The 305-nt window shown below is 63.9% G+C and overlaps 1 protein-coding gene across 1 annotated transcript in view; it reads right to left on the bottom strand.

Annotated features, from left to right (window-relative positions):
• LOC104158172 (syntaxin-binding protein 1) overlaps nt 1-249 on the bottom strand; it is a gene marked incomplete at both ends in the record, with an annotated part of 7,453 nt that extends 7,204 nt beyond the window's left edge. The window contains one exon of the mRNA XM_009695751.1: nt 105-249. Within this exon, the coding sequence (XP_009694053.1) occupies nt 105-249 (145 nt within the window). The remainder of the gene's footprint in view (nt 1-104) is intronic.
• Nucleotides 250-305: the final 56 nt, after the last annotated feature.

The following is a 305-nucleotide window of genomic DNA, read 5'->3' as shown; positions in this document are numbered from 1 at the left end:
TTAGCGTGTCGCCAACCCAAGCGGGACGGGGTCAGGTGGGGGCCATGCCATCGCCTCGACTGGCTTGTGCCAGCCTGGAGATGCCTTTGCGGGTCCCCTGGTACAGAGGGAGGCTTTGCCCTCCCTCCGATGAGGTTTGTGAGAGATGGCCAGGACCCGGTACTCACTTGTTATGCCCTCCGTCATGATGTCGGTCATCTTGCAGCAGGAGGAGAGCATGCGCATGCTGAGCTGGTCCACCACCAGCACCTGGGGAGAGGGGCTGTCAGCTGGGGGCTCCCTGCCCGTACCTTCCCCCCTCCCTG

Source organism: Cariama cristata, unplaced genomic scaffold (assembly GCF_000690535.1).
Source record: "Cariama cristata isolate BGI_N322 unplaced genomic scaffold, ASM69053v1 scaffold25752, whole genome shotgun sequence".
Taxonomy (NCBI): domain Eukaryota; kingdom Metazoa; phylum Chordata; class Aves; order Cariamiformes; family Cariamidae; genus Cariama; species Cariama cristata.
The sequence above is the reverse complement of the archived record's forward strand: the minus strand, read 5'-3'. Positions and strand labels throughout refer to the sequence as shown.